Source organism: Ctenopharyngodon idella, chromosome 2 (assembly GCF_019924925.1).
Source record: "Ctenopharyngodon idella isolate HZGC_01 chromosome 2, HZGC01, whole genome shotgun sequence".
In the NCBI taxonomy this organism is placed as follows: Eukaryota; Metazoa; Chordata; class Actinopteri; order Cypriniformes; family Xenocyprididae; genus Ctenopharyngodon; species Ctenopharyngodon idella.
Genome location: NC_067221.1, coordinates 41,197,271 through 41,215,707, shown reverse-complemented (window position 1 = coordinate 41,215,707; position 18,437 = coordinate 41,197,271). Strand labels below are relative to the sequence as shown.

Below are 18,437 nucleotides of genomic sequence, written 5' to 3'. Positions count from 1 at the left end.
CAAAATGCCGCTGCTAGATTATTGATATGAATTAGATCTTTTAATCATATTACTCTAGTTTTAGCTTTATTACATTAGTTACCATTTCATTTTAGGATTGTTTTAATGACATTATTATTGACATATAAAGCACTACATGGTTATTCACAGTCCTATTCCTCCTCCTGGGTCGACATTTCATTCAGTAACGTTAGGCAGTTTTGATTTATTTGCTGTTTGATGGTCGCGTTATTTTACATGTGCATAAGCAATGCATCTATCGCTTGTTTCTGCTTCTTCTTTGCTTGTTTTTTGATCCGGTGATTCTGTACTCTTTCAGAAGATGCGTAATAGCGCCCCCTAACGTATAACAGTGAAAATGTGGATTGTCAGAAAATTCCATCAATGGCGGGAAAGAGTTAATTAGATACTGCCTTATTTGCATATGTAAACATAGCATTTCAGAAAACTTGTAAGACAAAAAATGTTTGTAATTCTTATCAACTGTGGAAGTATGGTGATATCTAATTTTTTTGCCCTTTTGACCTGTGGTGTCCTGCCTTAAAATGAAAAGTGCTGCTGTAGATCTTAAATGCAACAGTGAGTCTCGCTTCAGACGTTGCTCTGAGCTCATTTCATGAGGACGCCTGCAGCTGCTGTTGATGACGTGCTGAGTCAGGTCACGTTCAGCTCCGCTGCAGCTTTGGCTATTTTGAGTCACCCTCCATTTCCAAGTCTCATCTCATATGAACACAGTCACACCGGAGGCTGTTCTCTCTCTCTCTCTCTCTGTGTGTGTGTGTCTTGAAATGTGGCTGTGTGCAAACAGTCAAGGGCATGCGTATATGTGTGTGTGTTTGCAGTTCATGCAGTTAATAAAGAAATCTCAAAGGCTGCATCTCATTTTGCATACAATCTGTACTGTATAGTATGCAAGATTAGGGTTGTTGCACCACAAAGTGAAGTATGCTGAGAAAAGCTGTGCCTGGATTGTGTGCTGTTTCTGAAATAAGCATCCGTTCATTATTTTTGGCCTAATATGCACCATTGATTTCACTTGCTGCCTTAAGTTTTAAGTATAATGAAATTGGCTGTACAAGTCATTTCAACTTAAATTACATTAAACTGACTTAAAAAGTTGAGTTGAATCTTGTATAACGTATAATACGGAGCCCCTCACATGACATGCAAGAAAAAAAAAGTAAATCGTGCACATGATTTACTAATTTATTCCCTCCATTTACTAAATCGTGTGGACGTTTTACTATTTCGTTCCCTCAATTTGCTAAATCATGCGCATGATTTACCAATTCATTTTCTCGATTTATAAATCATGTGCACGATTTAGCCTACTAATTTTTTCATGCATGTCATGTGTGGGGCTCTGTTGTATAATAAAAGAAATTGCTTAAATTATTTTGATGAGTTAAAGTAATGTAAAAACATAAGTTGCCATGCCATGACTGATCACATCATTTTTTACATGGAAGTTTGGGCCTGTTTTCAGTTTAAAGAATGTGAGACAAAATCTTTGCATTTTTATGACGGTTATGAATTTATCTAGATGCTAATGCCTAAATGATTTTAAAAATTAACAATATCACACCTTTAGATAAAATAAATTATATTTAGGTAATGAATTATAATAATATATATTTATATTTAAATATATATATAATTATATTATTATAAAATGTATAACATTTATAACCCTTATTTATATTATGCATTTATATTATTTATGTTACTTATTTATATTATTACTATATATATAGTATATTTAAAATTAATTGTGAATAGCTATTTATCTGGATTGCTGTCCAATGAATTGCATCATTTAGATGATAAATATATATAATTTAAAAAATACAATATGAAAGTCTGTAAGTAGTAACAGAATTTAAGGAATTCATTTAGATGTTAATGCCTGTAACATCTTTAACGAGTCATTAAATAATTCTAGATAGATGCTAACATTTACAACCAGTCAGGAATAGTTTGCAAGACAAGGGTCTGATGTATGAAGATGCAGTTTTTTGATATGATCGTGTTTGAAACTGTTTGAAAGTATGCACTTGTATGTGCATAGCAGAACTTTGTGAATTGCGATGCAGCCAGTGTTTTCATTAACTTCTGTCTTTCTCTGTCTACAGTAATCTAGATGAGAGCTCTTGCTGTGATGTGAGGTGACCTCTACTGCCGCACTGCTCAACAACTCTTCAGGATGGATTCTGCTCTTCTGAGTAACATCAGGTCCTTCCAGGAAAAAGAAAAACGTGTTCCTTTTGTACCTGGGTGCCGCTTCCCAATGGATTCCCCTCAAGAACGACGTTATCTCTCAGTAAATCCAGTACGTGTGTTTGTGACCCCGACCATCTCAACGTTAGACGGTTAGTGACGTGCATCGACTCCCTGAAAAACATCTCGTCATTTTGCATTGCAAGTTGTGGATGTCCCATAATGCACTGAGACTAGACCTACTACAGTACCTGTCTTCAGTCATTCCATGAACACTATGTGTCCGTTCCTCAACATGTCGGCAATCCCGAAATCCATGCATCCAGTGTGGAGCTTCGTCATTATGCAATATGAACTTTTCCCCATGATCGCATGTGATTACATGATATATTTTTATTTTGTGTACATCAGAGATGTTCGGAATGGAATATAGTAAAAATAAGCGATACAAATGTAAATGTTTGAGACTGAACCCATTACTGCAGATGTTTGAAATCATATAATCTGAGACTCGAACCTGCTGTGAAGCCAACTGGACTCTCAACATATCAAACGTCATCAGCCACACGAAATCAGGTGTGAATCGTGAGTCTTTTTCTATCAATTTCTCAGTCAGACGTGCTCCTTTTTGTATATTTCTTTCTCTGTATTTTTTCATAAGAATTTTACTATAGATCATTGTTGGTCTGTTTTAGATCGTCATCACTAAAACATGGTGAATTCACTCTATCCTGGTCAACGGCTGCAGAAAATCATTCATTTGATCAATATTTTTGTCAGTTTTCAAGTAAAATGCCTAAACATCCTTAAATCAAGACACATTTGCTTGAGAATTATATTAAGACTTTTTAGAAAATATGTATGTTTTTACTTACACTACTGGCAAATTGTTTATTTCTTACTTTAAGCTATTATTATTATTATTATTATTATTATTAAAAATAAGTTTATTAAAAACATTTTAAAAAATCCATATTCTGTTCAAGGAATAGGAACATCTTTTATCCTCAATTTTATGGATGTCTATTAATTGTTTATTTCTTATTTTAAGCCATTATTAATAATAATATTAATATTATTGCCAGTTAAGTATGAAAATACTTGATTCAAGATCTTATTTTAAGGATGCTTAGGTAATATTAATGCTTTTATGTAATTCTGTTTTCAAGCTTTATTCCATTTCAAGGAAAAGTTTCTAATATAGTTTTTCTTTTTAAGATAAGGTTTTATTTATTGTCATCTTTTATCTATGTAATATTATGGATGTCTATGAAAACTTTATAGTTTTTTATATTTTTTTAATGTCTTTTTGTTGTTTTTAAGGCTAATTTTGGATGTGCTGGATCTCATAATCATGATTATCTGGTTCAGAACAGACATTTATATATAAATATGTATATAATAAATCTCTTGGGGGAATTTTCCGGTTCAGTAGAAGTTCAAAGTGACTTCAAATGAAAATGAAAATTGGATGTAACTTTACAGACAGACAAGGTTAAGTGATTTTATTCCAACACACATCAGCACATGTAATGTTTTTAAGTCTTGTGGCAATACTTTCAAAACAGTATTTTAATGTTCATGTTTGTGCAGCGCCCCATAGACCTCCATTATAAGTGCATTCATGTAAATGTGTGTTTTTGTTTTCGATGTGTGCTGAAATTATTTCCTCTGGCGGTCAGCAGCATAGTGCATCATTTTTTTGAACCTAAAACAATTCTTTAACATTCACTTTGGATTTTGCAGAATAAAATTGCCTTATTTGGAAAGTGAAACATCAGTTTGATCAAATCCATCATCAAAATCAGTCTATATTTATCATGGGGTGAGTCTTTGTAGTATAATGTACAATATGTTTTAAACTGTAATCGCGTATTGTATGTCTGAAGTAATAAGAGTTTTATTTTTCAGGCTGCATGTGTGGATTTTGTGGTCCTGAAGGTCTGTGAGAGTTTGTCAGATGCAGACGTCTGCTGTAAAGCTCTAGTGTTTGAGTATATGATGTACAATCTACCCTCAATAACGTGTGTGAGTGTGAGGCTGTTTGTGTATGACTGTAGATATTTTTGGTTATTTGTTTCAGGAAAGTCTTGCTGTACTTTAGGCGTCATTTCCATAAGACTCAGTGCATGTGTCGACACCGAGAGACATTGCTGAATATCTGTAAGCGTCCGCGTCCATCTTTAACAGAAATCATTGATGGCCTGTGTGTTTGTACAGATCATTATCTGGTAATGATGTAAAGACAAAAGCTACAAATAAAGTCTATATGGAAAATAGACGTTTGTTTACACTCTCTGTGATGTTGCATTGAAATAAGATTTACATTATGTTTTGCTCTTGATTATTTTGGATGAGTGCATCTGTTTCTCATCGCAAAAAAACATGGCATGCAAAGAACACATTTATGGGTGAATGATTTACATCCTCTCCCAAATCTTTGTTTTTAAAACAGCAAATTTAAATTTACAACTGCTTCATGTATGTTTGTATTTTTTAGATATTTTTTATTATTATTTAATATTTCGAAACCTGGCATAGAAAGTTGTTTGTATTATGTATAATATCTGCTTCTCATATAGACTACTAAACATTTTAAAAAGTTTTAAACATGTGAACATCGTTTTTGTGTTTGGTGTCAGTAAGATTTTTTCATCTTTTTGAAAGAAGTCTCTTCTGCTCACCAAGGCTGCATTTATTTGATCAAAAATACAGTAAATACGGTAAAAACTGAAATATTTTTACAATTTGAAATTTGTAATTTGCAGTTTTCTATGTGAATGTATGTTAAAGTGTAATTTATTCCTGTGATCAAAGCTGAATTTTCAGCATCATTACTCCAGTCTTCAGTGTCACATGGTCCTTCAGAAATCATTCTAATATGCTGATTTGCTGCTTAAGAAACATTTATGATTATTATCAATGTTGAAAACATTGTACAATTTTTTTGTTTGACGTGGAACAAAAACAAACTGTGACTGGTTGAGTTACGTGTCAATCAAACGTCCTCTTGGGGGTCCTTGGCCAATGAAAGCTGCCATTGAGTCCAGACCTCCTGCCGTTAATCTGACGGTCTGGCTACGCAAGACTAACATTAGTCGTCTTTTTCTTCTTCTTTTTCCACTCTTGAAGTCTATGGCAGCCCATAGAACCATATGGTAAAAAGTTGTGAAATTTGGCACACAGATAGAAGACAGTCTGAGCATTAACCATAGCAATTTTGGAGTCTCTAACTCAATCCCTCTAGCGCCACCAACTGTCCAAAGTTGCACTCACGTTTATGCTAATAACTTTGAACCATAACGGCTAGAAACAAGGACCGTAAGGGCTTCATCATTTTCCGCCATTTTGAATTTCCTGAAAAACATACTTTTCAAACTTCTCTTAGACCGTTGGTCTGATTTTTTATGAAAATTGAATCATATCATCTTCAGACCATTCCAACAAAAAACATGGAAGCTGATTCGTCAAACTACTCTTGAATAACGTGCAAACGAATTTGACGAAGAGCATGCCACAATGGTCGTGAGGCTATATCTCTGCATTGCTTTAGCGTATTCTGACCAAACTTGGTGTGTGTTATGACAACCATGACCTGAGGGTACCTGCTCAGTTTCGGCACAGCGCCACCTATTGGTCACGAGATATGAAAAAATAGCTATTTTTGCTTATAAATAACGTCTGAACAGTTTGATCAAAAATCACGAGACTCTTTATTTGGTGCAACATGTCTATTATAATGAAGCCAGTATTAATAGATTTCTTGGGTCATGCCAAGAACATAGATAGGCCTATTAATTTTGCTTTAGTCAACCCAGCCCCAATTTGTCCGCCATTTTGATTGTCTTTAAAAACATATTTTTCAAACTCCTCAAATTCTAGTCAGATCTTCAAAAAGTTGTGCATTTCATGTCGATAGACAAAACCGTTTTCATATACAGCATTAATGATTTTGATGGCATAATGCCAAACTGCATCTGAGGTTGAACGATTTGACATATTGACATCAAACTTTACGGGCCTTATTTTAACGATCTAAGCACATGGTCTGAAGCGCATGGCACAAGTGCACTTAGGGCGTGTCCGAATCCAGTTTTGCTAGTTTAATGACGGAAAAAATGATTGCATGCCCAGCGCATGGTCTAAAAGGGTTGTCCCTATTCTCTTAATGAGTAATGGGTGTGTTTTTTGCAATAAACCAATCAGAGTTTAATCTCCCATTCCCTTTAAAAGCCAGGTGTTTGCTATTTACACGGCAGAATATAGACACCCTCAACCTGACGAGTCAGTTTAAATACATGTGTGTATTGCCATGATTGGTCAAATAATTAGCCAGTTTCATTCGTCATTACTGCAAATAGGTAATTCTGATACATGCAATGACTATCCATTATGACATGTAGGCATTTTTATCTTTATGTACATAATAATAATCTTTTACATTGTAATCCTTTTATTTTTAATATTTGGCATGTTTGTGTGCTGCTGCGTGTCCCTGTGTGTGTAACAAGCAGTATTACTAACACACTCTTTAAATAACAAAAAAAGAGCAGAGCAGGTTTTTGTTGGTCAATGGCGCAGTCATTTCAGTTGCCTCAAAATAGCAACACGCCAACAATGCACATGAACACACCTCCTTTTCAGACCAGCACACCCGTGGGTGAACAGATGGGCGCGAGTGCATTTGATATTTAAACAACGTGGCGCAGGACATGAAAATGATAATTGCTTAGCAAAAAACACTTGCGTCGCGTCTGCCATCACATTGCACCGGGTGTATGATTGTCACCCAATACTGACCACACCACATAAATTTGGTGTCGGCGCCACCTATTGGACAAAAGTAATAAGCAATCATGTCACATTACAAGTGATTGTATTTATGGGCTTTCAACCCATTTTTCTTAAAATCGTCTCCAAATGTCTACTCATTTTTGCAGTTGATCTGATGTTCGCTCTGCCTCTGTGGTGCTTGACTCCCTAATGCTGCTTGCAGCTATATTTATTACAGGTTATATCGTCGTTGGTGTGAACAGGCCTTTAGTCCTGCTCTCCCACTATTTGATGTCATGTGCTGTGCTGTTTTTGCCTATAGTCTGCTGATGGCAGTGGATATGACACAGACGCCCTGCTGACTGACCGAGAGCAGCGTCTCTTATCAGCGCTCACAGGCTTCCTGCAGTGAGACTGGAAACACACACACATTCATTTACATTCACATCATTCACAAACCACACCCAGACAACAGAGAACTCTCTCAAAACTTCAGCTAACGTTTAGGCGAGGTTCTCTTGAAGTTATGAACAAACGTTCTTTCAAAGTTATCTGGTCTATAATAATGTTCTAAAAACGTTAGCACAAATACATCATTCATGGAACATTTTTTCAGAAATATTTTTTAAACGTTGCTGCTTACTACTTGTTTCAGAACATTAGAGAACATTCAAAAGTAACATTCCCATGTTTGCAAAATTATAAAATGGAATGTTCCCTTAAAATTCACATAACTAAGAAAAAAAGTTTTTACAACATTTTTTAAAAAAATGTTTAGAGAACATTCTGAAATAACATTTTCATAGCAAAACATTCTTAGAACTTACAGAACAACTTTCTGTCCTACAGTTTTTACTAAAACAAAAAAAATCTCTTGAATAATTGTCATGTCTTGTTCATAATAGAAGTGTTTTTTACAAACAGAACCAAAATTCATTTATATTGCTGCCAGATGACAGATTTTTCTTTATTTTCCACTTATTTTAGTGTTTAATGTTTATTATAAATTACATAATTTTTAATTTATTTTTCACTTTTTTATTTTAAACATTTTTTTTAATATTATTGCTAGTGAATTATAAAAAATACTTGATTTTACCTATAATGCATTGTTCTGTTCAGAAAGGGGAAGTGACATCATACTATATAATTTCATGTGTACATGATGCATAATTGACGCAACATGCCAGTATTCACAATTTAAGCATTTTATTTTTAATTTGAAAATGTTGATAATTACAAATAGAGGTGTGTGTGTGTGTGTGTGTGTGTGTGTGTTCACAGCGAACCTCCAGACCAGCATTCATGAGACTTCAAAGAGACACTGAGGTGTGTTTAACAGTAATGAACCTACACATATTAAAAAAACAACGCATACAAAAAAATTCCGAAAGAACTATGCATATAAAATGAAATAAATAGTGCTGTAAGAGATCAGCTCTGCCCACAACAGCTTGTTTTCTGGTATTGAGTTGTTTGCTCATCTGTTAGTTTGTTAGTTTATGTCTCAGAATCCAGTCATAAAGAAACATGTTGTGGGAAGGTGAGACTTCCTCTCTGTTGTAAATGTCATCCACCTCCAATAGCGTTCCACAGACAGGGATATAAAGCTCATATATCGGACTCAACTAGCAGCTTAATCACATTTAAATGCTTAGATCTACCCAGCTGACAGGGAACGTTCTACCAAGGTTCTCTTAAAGTTATGAACAAACGTTCTTCCAGTAATGTTAATAATTCAGTTATCTGGAAACGTTAACATAAAAACATTATTTATACATCATTCATGGAGCATTATTTTCTCAAATGTTTTATTTGGACATTCGTCTAACATTTTTTAAATGTTACTTGTTTCAGAATGTTCACAGAACATTCAAAAGTAACATTCCCAGTGTTTAAAGAAATCTAAAATGGAATGTTCAATTAATGTTCACAAAACCAAAGCATTTTTTAAAAACTGGATGTTTGGAACTTTTGGAACGTTTTCATAACTTAATGGGAACATTAGCAAAACGTTCCAAGAACATATTTTCGTTAGCCGGACAGCAGCTTTACTTGTAACTTTACTGATCAATGAAGAATATTAATGTCAATCTCAAGAAAACATGTGAGGTTAAAATAATATTTTGTATAAATTTAATTTAATTTTAGGATAAAATTCTCATTAGGTTGATGCAAAAACATTTTACCTTCGAGTATCTTTTGAGTATTTCGTAATGTACTCAATAGTATATATGTATATTCAAAAAAACACTGTGAAAATTAAAAAATAATAATAAAAAAAATCTAATAATAAAATTTTTTTTTTCATGAAAAATATTATTAATTTTAATTTTGGAGTGAAATATGGCATGCACATGATCTTGAGATTCACCTGAAGATTTTTTGTCCATGTCTAATATTTTCTGGCATTGACAATGATAAACTGATAAACCTGACTTTCAGCCTTGAAGCCAATAAACCACAGCGCAGTCAGATACTGTAAAACTTTACTCATGTCAGTCGTATGTGTGAATGTGAGTGGACAAGCTATCAAAAAGAAAAATATACATATATATATTACACAAATAAAATTGAGAACATTAGCGGCACGACGTGTGGAGGGAGTCGGAGATGAGTGACAGGTGGGGCTGGTTGTCATGGTTACAGGTTTTGGCAGCACTGCAGTTTGTTGCCTTTCTGGCCGTCTGTAGTCGGTGGGACGCTGATGTCCACCACGTTGTTTCCCGGCGACTCGTCGTGGGCTGATCGATCAGCGATTTGCTTCTGTGATACAATGCGATAAATTTCTACAGATGCAGAAGAAAGAGTGAGAATGGAGAGTTACGGATCTAAAATCTGATTGGATGAGCCTCGTTCATAGTCACTGTAAAATAGCTTGATATTAATCTGTTGATTATCATAAATCCATTACTGAAAAAACTCTCAATCAGTATTATGTGAGTATAGTTTATATACTATTATAGTTTTTATTCATAATTATAATTAGCTTTTATTTTTATGTTTTCAGTTTTAATTTTAATTTCATTTTTTTTATCTTGTTCCATTTTGTATCTTGTTAGTTTTTTTTTTTAAATATGAATTATATATTATTACAGTTTTATTTATATTTTTAATTAGCTTTTATGTTTGTTTTCAGTTTTTATTTTCATTTTAAAATAAAATTAATTTAATGTTATCATTTTCCATTTTTATTAGGTTTTTAAAAATATTACTATATGGGTTTTAGTATTATTTATATACTATTATAGTTTTTATTCATAGTTTTAATTAGCTTTTATTTTTATGTTTTCAGTTTTCATTTCAATGTTTTTTTCTTTTATTTGTTTATCTGTTTTTTTTTTCAATCTTTTTTCATTTTATTAGTTTTTTTTTATATATTTCTAAATAGTTTTTTAGTATTATTTTTAGACTCATGGTTTTTATTTAAATTTTTAATTAGCTTTTATTTTTTGCTTTCAGTTTTAATTTTTATTTTTAATGTTTTTATTTTTACTTTTCCATTTTTATTAGTTTTTTTTACAGTTAATGTTTTTTTCAGTTTTAGTTTCTGAAATAAAACTTTAATTTTGGGACAATTTGTAATTTTAGTGCTTCAACTTAGACTTAAAGTTTTGCATGTAATATATTTTATTTTATTTCAAACTTATTTAAAGTAACAAAAGATGTTTTCATTTTTTTAATTAGTTTTAGTTAATGATAATAACTCTGCTCTCAATATATTACAGTACATATTACATTTTTTAATCTGTGAATGTGAAATGTAGTGGGTTAAAAAATATTATTATTATTTTTTAACTGTGTTATGCTTTGGGTTATTATTTTTTTAAATAGTTATGAATCGTATCAAAATACTGTAATTGAATCACACTGAATCATGGCCAAATGTTAGTCTTGACGATGCACTGCATCATTTAGTAAAGAATCGTTATGGAATCGCATCATTGTAAATGTGAATATTTACACTCATTTTTTAAATGTAGTTCATATGTGTGTGTGCTGTACCTGTTAGAATGTTCTTGAATGCCTCCTCCACGTTAGTTGAATCCAGAGCGGAGGTCTCGATGAATGACAGGTTATTCTTCTCTGGAAGCAAGAAGAAGGTGTTTAATATCACCTGCTTTTAAAAATCCCCTGAGAACAAAACAGACTTCCTTCATGAAACACAAGCAGAATGAATTTAAGTGCAAATCTAATTGCATTTAGTGGGGTCGGTACGATTTTTCAAAAATGTTTCTGAAAGAAGTCTCTTCTGCTCACCAAGGCTGCATATATTTAATAAAAAATACAGTAAAAAATTGTGAAATATTTTTGCAATTAAAAATAGCTGTTTTCTATGTAAATATATTGTGAACTGTAATTTATTCCTGTGATTAAAGCTGAATTTTCAGCATCATTACTCCAGTCTTCAGTGTCACATGATCCTCCAGAAATCATTCTAATCTAAACAATTGACATAATTCAGTAAATTACTGTAAGTTAATTTAATCAATTTAATTTACTACAAATTAATTTAATTATATAATTAGTAGTAAATAATCATTGTCAAAGCACCATATTAACAATCTAAAATGCTCTGTATTTTCTCGGCAGCATTGCATTATGCCAACCAGGATCAAATAAACAAAAGGAGCAGCAGTTGTGCAGCTCCTGTAACGTCACACCCCTCCTCAGCTCTTCAGAGGATTCAGCGCGTCTCTGGAGCTTGTTGTACCTGCGAAAGCGCGAGCCTCGTCGGTGGGCACCGCTCTCAGGTGGCGCAGGTCACTCTTATTCCCCACCAGCATGATGACGATGTTGTTGTCGGCATGATCTCGGAGCTCTTTCAGCCAGCGCTCCACGTTCTCATAGGTCAGATGCTTGGCGATGTCGTACACCAGCAGCGCGCCCACCGCTCCACGGTAATACCTGCACAGAAAATGAGAACCAAAGTTTAGCATTGGAAGTGGTATTGTTAAAAGGGTTAGTTCACCCATCTATGTCGCTCCAAACCCGTAAGACCTTCATTTATCTTCAAAACACAAATTAAAGATATTTTTGATTAAATCCAAGAGGTTTTTTTATCCCCCATAGAAAACAATGTATTTACCGTAATTAGCAGAATGACACGGGAGAGATGAAATTGTTGAATAAAGTTGTTAATTTTGTTTTCGCACACAAAAAGTATTTTTGTTGAACCACTGTAGTCACTAGTGGACTATTTAATAATGTTTTTACTACCTTTCTGGACCTTGAATGTGGTAATTACGTTGCTATCAATGGAGAATAAATAATCTCTCAGATTTTTTCTCAAAATATCTGTGTTCTGAAGATGAACAAAGGTCTTACGGGTGTGGAACGACATGAGGGTGAGTAATTAATGACAGAATTTTCATTTTTGGGTGAACTAACCCTTTGAGGCAAGCATTACTATTACTATTACTCATATTTTTAGTTCATGTTATGAACAAACACTCTTCCAGAAACGTTAATAGAACGTTCATTCAAAGTTATCTGGTCTTTAAGAATGTTCTCAAAATGTTAGCGTAAAAACATTATCTAAATTTATACTGCAGGGCTGCACAGCAAAATCCCCAGAGTTAAATCAACTCTGCTCAGAGTACATTTGCCCCCTCTCTAAATAGTGTTAATGTAACACTGAAGCAGAGTTAAAGTTAATGAGACAATTAACTGATTAATTAAGTGATGATTGAGCATTAGTGATGAACACCTGCTGTTAACAAACAGAAACACTGAAGAAAAGAGAAACACAAGAACTACAACTAACTTCAGCCACAGCCTTAGATGAATTCAACTGAAGATAAAAGAAGACATTAAATCTCTCAACAGAGTTTTAGATGTTGATGTTTTACTGGTCAAGGGGAAAAAAAATGATGCCACCATCATAGAGATCAGTGTTTGCTTTAGTTGGGCTCTTGACCCTTGACTTCCTATGTTAGATTTTTCTTTGCAACAGTGTATATATTGTTGTAAAACAGTGAGGTCAGCTCTTCGTAGAGAGCAGATATTAGCTGCTTTTGTATGATGAGTCATTGTGAGCTTGACATCCAGCTGTTTGCATCCAAAGTAATTAATGTGCTTTGTCATTTGTTTCTTTAGGTTTTGCATTACCATCCCTGTGAAACTATAGCATGAGAATAAAGTGCAGCAGCAAACAGTTATTGTGAATGATTTTAAAACCATGTAGTGCATAAAAGATGTTGAACTACTGTGTTATTTAGACACACACAGACATCAAGAATCAGCATATGAATCTCAACAATGGTGATAAAAAAATGCTTTATGCTGCAATGCATGCTGGATATCATCATGCAAAACTCCCATCATGCACTGCAGTATAAATAATTACTGTCACCACTGTTGAGGTTTGTATAATAAGTGTTCACGTCTAAAAGCCTGATTGGTAACAGTTGTTCATCATTGAAGCATTACAGTTGCATTTGGTTTTTGTTGCAGTTCTGTAAGATGTGAATCTCAGTGAATAAACTAAAAAAAAAAAAAGAGAGAGAGAGCCCACTTGGTGATGTTCATGCAAATTTCTTACAAGCGGAAAACACAAGCTGATCTGCTCCTTCAAGCTTTTCAGCAATGCACAAGTGTTTGCTGTGGAACACTACTGCAATTGTTTAAAAGTAAATTTTTTTAACAAATATAAAAGGGAAGAAAGGGCCCAACTAAAGCAAACACTGACCACCATGATGGTGGCATTATTATTATTATTTTTTATTTTTTTTTTGGGCCAATAAAACATCAACATTTATCTTCTGTTAATTCTCTATAAGAGCTTCTGTAGACAAATGACAGAAATAAAGTCAGTCTGCTTAGCAATAAGTGAAGCTGGTAATGCTATTTGTGGAACTGTTTAATCAGATCTTGAGAGATTAGGGTACGTTTACACGACAACGATATGCTTAAAACTGAGAAGTTTTTTTCTTTGAGTTTTCTGCATACAGACGACACCATTGTCAAAACAATCCCCATTCATACGAATCCGTAAAAAATGACTAAAAACGCTGTATTCTGCTGGCAGGCCATTAGATGGCGATGAAACACTATAGTCTGAACGTTTAATGCGCATGTGCATGACGTCATCATTTTCAGAGATTTGCGTTTTTGTTGTTTACATGGAGACCATTTTCAAAAACTTGCACTTTGAAACACGTTTTCAAAAGTTTGCATTTTCAGACCACCAAAACGCCATTGTCGTGTAAATGAATGGCCAGAACCCATACAAAGTTTTCAGTTTTTAGTTGAAAATGGTGTTGTGTAAACAGCCCCTTAATGTCTTCTTTTATCTTCAGTTGATTTCATCTAAGGCTACTAAGAGCTTCTGTAGACAAAACATACACAGTTCCACAGAAATGTGTTGTCAGCGCTGCTCTGATGATTTTATCAGTAAAATAGTTCAGCAACTTAAAAGCTATATGACATTTCTCACTAGTGAGGTAATAACAGCACTGTTCTTGAAGCAGATAAACTTAGAGTTTTGATATTAGTAAAGACGCTGCTGCCGTGAGAGACGCACAGACTCGGGTAATTCACACACGCTTAATCTCTCTCTCTCTCTCTCTCTCTCTCTCTCTAATAACTGTTCAGAGAACATTCAGAAATAACATTTTCATAACTTAATGGGATCATTAGCAAAACGTTCTTAGAATATATTTTTGTTAGCTTCAATTAAGATCAGTGAATGATTTTCTTTTGTTCTTTGATTAACATTAACGACAGGCACCACGTTTATTAGGCTGCTGTCACTTTAAGACCGAATGCTCAGATCCAAAATACTGTTACACATCCATTTTCTTTCTCATCTGTTTATATTCCCTTAAGACTAATCCGACCGTGTTTACACAGATATATTGAAGTAATTTTGTGCATATTGGTCCGTTCAAGCACAAGGAAACGCGAAAGAGAAGTCCATTTCGGCCCGTAAAACAAAATCGAAATCGTCTTTTCGAATCCCCGGTTCTTGGAAAATTGGAACCCAAAATCTCAATACCCAACCCTAGTCTTTATCTGGGTGCAGGTACAGTATATGGGGGGGCTTTTCTCTACAAAAGGGGGCCCGGCAGCAAAAGTTTGGGAACCACTGGTCTATATCAAGGTATTTGCCATCTGATAGATGACTGTACTCACGCAGAAGTGATGGCCCTGTACCGTTCCTGCCCTGCCGTATCCCAGATCTGCGCTTTTATCGTCTTGCCGTCCACCTGAATGCTTCTGGTGGCGAACTCCACACCTATCGTGCTCTTGCTTTCCAGGTTGAACTCGTTCCGTGTGAAGCGCGACAGCAGGTTACTCTTCCCGACACCCGAATCTCCGATGAGAACAACTGAGAGCAGACGCAGACAAACAGTTTGAGATCCCTCCATAACAATACAACTTCAAGGAATAGTTCACCCAATAATGAAAATTATCCTATAATTTACTCACCCTCAAGCCATAAGTGAACACAATTTGAGTTATATTAAATAATATCCTGGCTCTTCCCAGCTTTGTAATGGCATTGAGTTTTGGAAGCTTCAAAGCTTCAAGCTTCCAGTGGGTTAATAAATCCCTTCTGTAGTGAAGCAATGGGCTTTTGTAAGAAAAATATCCATATTTAAAACTTCATAAACTATAATCACTGGCTTCTGGCAACGGCCGTACACGCATTCATGAGAGACTCGAGTTCTGGCGGAAGGGTGACCTCTGACCCCACGTATGACGTAAGCGTAGCGTAAGCTTAGGTGAGAATTAACACCTTTCACGAAAACCACGTAACTCTCTTGTGAACGTGTGTGCGGCTGTTGCCAGAAGCCAGTGGTTATAGTTTATAACATTTTAAATATGGATATTTTTACAAACCGATCACTTCTCTTCAGAAGGCCTTTATTAACCCACTGTAGTCGTATGGATTACTTTTATGATAGCTGGATGAACTTTTTGATGAACACTATTCAATGCCATTACAAAGCTGGGAAGAGTCAGGATATTTTTTAAAGGCGGGCTATAATGCCCCTTTTGCAGGATGTAATATAAGTCTCTGGTGTTTGTGTGAAGTTTCAGCTCAAAATACCCCACAGATTATTTATTTTAGCTTGTCAAATTTGCCCCTATTTGGGTGTGAGCAAAAGCACGCCGTTTTTGTGTGTGTCCCTTTAAATGCAAATGAGATGCTGCTCCCGGCCCCCTTTCCAGAAGAGGGCGGAGCTTTAACAGCTCACGCTTTGGTTGCTCAACAACAACAAAGCTGGAGAATCTCACGCAGCCAAAATGACGATTTTACATTTACATTGTTCAAACCGGAGTCGACACTGATGGAGAGACTCAGGAAGAAGTTACAACTTTTAGAATGAAACTGGACGTTTCTGAATGGTTAGTGGATAAATTTATGTAGTTGCTGTGGAGTTGATTCAACTCATCGACTAGCATGTGCCGTCATGTTCATCTTTTGTGCAAATCCAGTGTTGAATTGACCCTCATTTGTGAAGCAGTCCGGCGTAAAATGACGGCATGACAACAACACTCTACTACAACAACTCTTCCTCTTCTCTAAAGCAGCCCAACATGGCCTCGCCCCCTTTGTTGTGCGTTCTCGGTTTATGTAAATTTTAGGGTTAGTGATGTCACAACCCAGGAAGAAGCTCGTTGTAGTCCCTACAAGCCGTTTGTTGAAGTCCTTAAAAAGTGATTTCTGTAAAAGAAAATATCTCCCTTTGCATTGAACTTTGAGCGTCGTAACTTTGCAGATGTTGTTTATGCTCAAACAGCAACATTACACACTAACTAAAGTTAAAAAAGTGAAATCATAATCAACCACCCCTTTATTATAACTCCGACTGTGTTCGTCTGAAAGAAGAAAGTCATATACACCTAGGATGGCTTGATGGTGAATAAATTATGGGGTAAACTATCCTTTTAACAAAATGTTAACATACACTACCATTCAGTTTGGGGTTAGTATATTTTTGTTTAAAGAAATTAATACTTTTATTCATCAAAGATGCATTAAATTGATCAAAAGTGACAGTAAAGACATTTATAATGTAACAAAAGATTTCTATTTCAAATAAATGCTGTTCTTTTCAACTTTCTATTCATCAAAGAATCCTGAAAAATAAAATGTATCACAGTTTCCACAAAAATCTTAGTTTGAAGGCCCATTACTCAAGCCTGTCTGATGTTTCTCCTGTTGTGTTCCACAGAAAAGCAATGTAAGTAAATGATGGCACAGTGTTCGTGTGCAGGTGAGCTGCTCCTTTAAAGCTGTGAAAGCGTTTGCATTGATTTCCTTCAGCTCAGGGCGAGTGAGATGTCATGAGAGTATCCTTACGTTGTCTTGCAAGGAAGTCAAGACGAACTTTGCTCCTCACATTATGCTGATCTTGTGAAAAAAATCGAATGTAACAGTTTTGCCGCGTCAGACTTTGATCGGGCGGTGACGCGATAGAATTAAAGTAACAGAGTCACCGGCGGTTACAATGTAACAAATCAGCTGGAGGAGAGAATATCGGGATGTGGCCTAATTATTATCATGCAGTACACGATCCTAGAAAGTATTATAAAGCAGTGCAAAACAAAACAGCCAAAATTGAGCGTCTTTTGTCTTAAATCACTTCAAAACATGTAATGCTACACCTAGATTCTCATTTAAGAGCCTTAAATGGCTCATTTCGGCTCATCTTCAATGCATCATGTTCAATTTCCCATCATTTAGGCCCAGATATCCTGATCACAGCCGGTGTGAAAGCATCCAGGCCATCACAAACAGATGTTTTACTGATCGATGGATGTGTATTGATGCCTCTGCGGGCGTTTCTATGTCAAAGGCAGTTATATATGGCATGATTTCAGACAAGATACTACTGCCATCGCAAAAGAGGTTTCCTGATACAATAGGCTTGTCAGATCTATAGGTCTGAAACAATGGGTGGATTATGAATGATTACTCCTCTGTATGAGGGAATGCAGAATTTACCTTTGAACAAGAAATCGTATTCATCATCTCTGTTGGCCATTTTAGAGAAGCCCGCTCCGTGCTGTAGTCCGCCCAAAAGGAGGTAAATCAGATGATGTTGTGTTAATAACTCAATACAAGAAGAAATAGTCAAATGAATGCTAAAGAGACACAATGCGCCAGTGCTGCTGCTGCTGCTGCTGTCACACCGCAGGAAGAGCGATCTGCTCGGTCTGCATTAGGGGAGGAGTCCCGCTGATCATGACCGCAGCGAACAGCAGAGGGCGCTATACACACTGCCGTCATGTCACTGCCATTATACTTATGCTGCGTTCACGCCATGTTGTAATTACCGTAATTTCGAGATGACAACACGTGACGTTCTACTCGGAACTGTTCACGTAGTCGGACTGGAAATTCAACGCCTAAATGAAACTGCTGGAGTCAGGTGGTACAAGTCGGAGCTATCAGAAAATTCCGAGCTTACAAGTTGTAATTACGAGGACTT

The 18,437-nt window shown here is 35.3% G+C and overlaps 2 protein-coding genes across 4 annotated transcripts in view; one reads left to right on the top strand and one right to left on the bottom strand.

Annotated features, from left to right (window-relative positions):
• The window catches only part of pip5k1cb (phosphatidylinositol-4-phosphate 5-kinase, type I, gamma b), a 50,366-nt gene extending 45,868 nt beyond the window's left edge, over positions 1-4,498 (top strand). For all 3 annotated transcript variants that reach the window (XM_051912824.1, XM_051912842.1, XM_051912833.1), the window contains one exon: positions 2,133-4,498. The gene's annotated coding sequence lies outside the window, so the exon portion shown is untranslated. The remainder of the gene's footprint in view (positions 1-2,132) is intronic.
• Positions 4,499-8,182: 3,684 nt separating this feature from the next.
• rab11bb (RAB11B, member RAS oncogene family, b) lies at positions 8,183-18,196 on the bottom strand. Its single transcript, XM_051912870.1, has 5 exons — positions 17,951-18,196; positions 15,127-15,322; positions 11,705-11,898; positions 10,996-11,076; positions 8,183-9,779 (listed from the first exon to the last, which is right to left on the bottom strand). The coding sequence occupies exons 1-5, from the start codon at positions 17,988-17,990 to the stop codon at positions 9,634-9,636; spliced, it is 657 nt and encodes a 218-aa protein (XP_051768830.1). The 5' UTR covers positions 17,991-18,196; the 3' UTR covers positions 8,183-9,633.
• Positions 18,197-18,437: the final 241 nt, after the last annotated feature.

Excerpts from the sequence above, each read along its gene's own strand:
- rab11bb (XM_051912870.1), bottom strand. The coding sequence starts at position 17,990 with ATGGCCAACAGAGATGATGAATACGATTTCTTGTTCAAAG. Across the intron at positions 11,899-15,126 it reads TACAGGGCCATCACTTCTGC|GTATTACCGTGGAGCGGTGG; the intron begins GTGAGTACAGTC and ends TTTTCTGTGCAG. Across the intron at positions 9,780-10,995 it reads ATTCAAGAACATTCTAACAG|AAATTTATCGCATTGTATCA; the intron begins GTACAGCACACA and ends CTGCATCTGTAG.